This window comes from Phlebotomus argentipes, unplaced genomic scaffold (assembly GCF_947086385.1).
Source record: "Phlebotomus argentipes unplaced genomic scaffold, Phlebotomus argentipes genome assembly contig_5, whole genome shotgun sequence".
NCBI lineage: Eukaryota > Metazoa > Arthropoda > Insecta > Diptera > Psychodidae > Phlebotomus > Phlebotomus argentipes.
Genome location: NW_026776165.1, coordinates 9,097,899 through 9,099,525, shown reverse-complemented (window position 1 = coordinate 9,099,525; position 1,627 = coordinate 9,097,899). Strand labels below are relative to the sequence as shown.

The 1,627-nt window shown below is 41.7% G+C and overlaps 1 protein-coding gene across 1 annotated transcript; it reads left to right on the top strand.

Moving 5' to 3' along the window:
* Positions 1-1,019: 1,019 nt before the first annotated feature.
* LOC132265825 (transmembrane protein 234 homolog) lies at positions 1,020-1,621 on the top strand. Its single transcript, XM_059766608.1, has 2 exons — positions 1,020-1,132; positions 1,198-1,621. The coding sequence occupies exons 1-2, from the start codon at positions 1,120-1,122 to the stop codon at positions 1,599-1,601; spliced, it is 417 nt and encodes a 138-aa protein (XP_059622591.1). The 5' UTR covers positions 1,020-1,119; the 3' UTR covers positions 1,602-1,621.
* Positions 1,622-1,627: the final 6 nt, after the last annotated feature.

Genomic DNA, 1,627 nt, shown 5'->3' with positions numbered 1-1,627 from the left:
CGTTTTGAGCGCACGAATTTTCCCTCCAGATGCTCCAACAATTTCCACGTTGTGAGAGAGTCAAGTTCAGGCGGGGAAAAGCGTGAGAGCGTGAGCGACTGAGAGAGATTTTCCGAGGCAACAGGACGGACATCTCTCTTGTTGCTTGTCCGGCTGTGGTTTGAGGTGGGTTTTCCTGCTCAAATATTAATGACGCCTTTAAAGTCATCCTTAGTGAGGGGTGAATATTTAAAGTGTCGCTTTGACTTATTGGCAATTTCCCTATGATTTATCATCCACTGTGCCTGAGAGGTTTTTGAGCTTGAGACGGGAAAAATCAGCCGAATGTTATACTCTTTGTTCTCGCATGCGAATTATCTTCCTCGGTAGCAGGAAAATCCCTTGTGTTAGGTGGTGGATTGGGTGGTAAACCGAAGCCCAAATGGTGGGAGAAATCACTATGGAAACTCCCAGCGGAAAACACTTGGCTCGCAAACACCTGACGGAGCTCCGGGGCGTCTTCTGGGACAACAAAGGGCGCGACTGTGGCCTCACACCTCCGTTGGAATGCTGCCGAAGGTGTGGGAATTGTCAGGAATTCAACACAAGCACGTGCGAATTATTAAGTTAATACGAAGAAGACTTATTTTCTGCTGAGGAATTTACTCAAGAAATATTGAGGGCATTTAATATATAATACATAATGCTCTAATGAAGTGCAATTTGAATTCCAGTAACGATTATACTAAGTCCATTAACTTTCACCTCTATGTCGCATTTTTGACGACGACAGGGACAAATTTACATACGGAAGTGAGAAAATGTTAATGAAAAAAATGTGAGGGTCGCGCGGGAAATTGAGAAATTGCGTGAAATTCCAATGAAAGGGTAGAAAAGAGGGAAGAATCCTTGGTATTTTCCATATTTTCAGGGACAACGCAAAAGGAGAATTGTATTTCTTTCCTAAAACTTAATAGCATTTGTTTTTCCCGCCAACGTTGAATCTGTTTTATCGACATATAAAAATTAACCAACAATTTGATGGAATAATTTGACATCAAAACACCGCACACAAGTTTGTTTTTATCCAATCTATCTGTGAAAAATCTTTGGAAAATGAATGAAAAGTGCACCTAAAACATGTGGAATGCACGTAAGTATTGTATTTATTTAGAAATTATACATAATTTTACCTCAAATGAACATATTTCGACACAGTTTCGCTGATTCTTGTTGGTCTTCTGTGGGGCGCCACGAATCCCTTCATTAAGAAAGGCTCTCAGGGAATACAGAAAGTAGAGGCGAATTCCAGGATCAAGAAACTCCTGCTTGAAATCAAATTCATCGTCTGTCGATGGCAGTATTGGATTCCTTTCCTGCTCAACCAGTCCGGAAGTTTGGTCTATTTCTTCACACTGCAGAACACAGAATTATCCTTGGCCGTTCCTGTTGCCAATTCCTTAACCTTCGTCTTCACTGCAATCACCGCAAAGTTGCTGGGCGAAGAGAAGCTGCCGCCAAAGGCACTTTGCGGCATTCTTCTCATCCTCGTCGGCACGACAATTTGCATGATCGACAGAATCAAGACTGAATCAGAGCCCAATTTACAAACCGATTTGTGATATATTTTTTAATAAAAGGAAGGAAG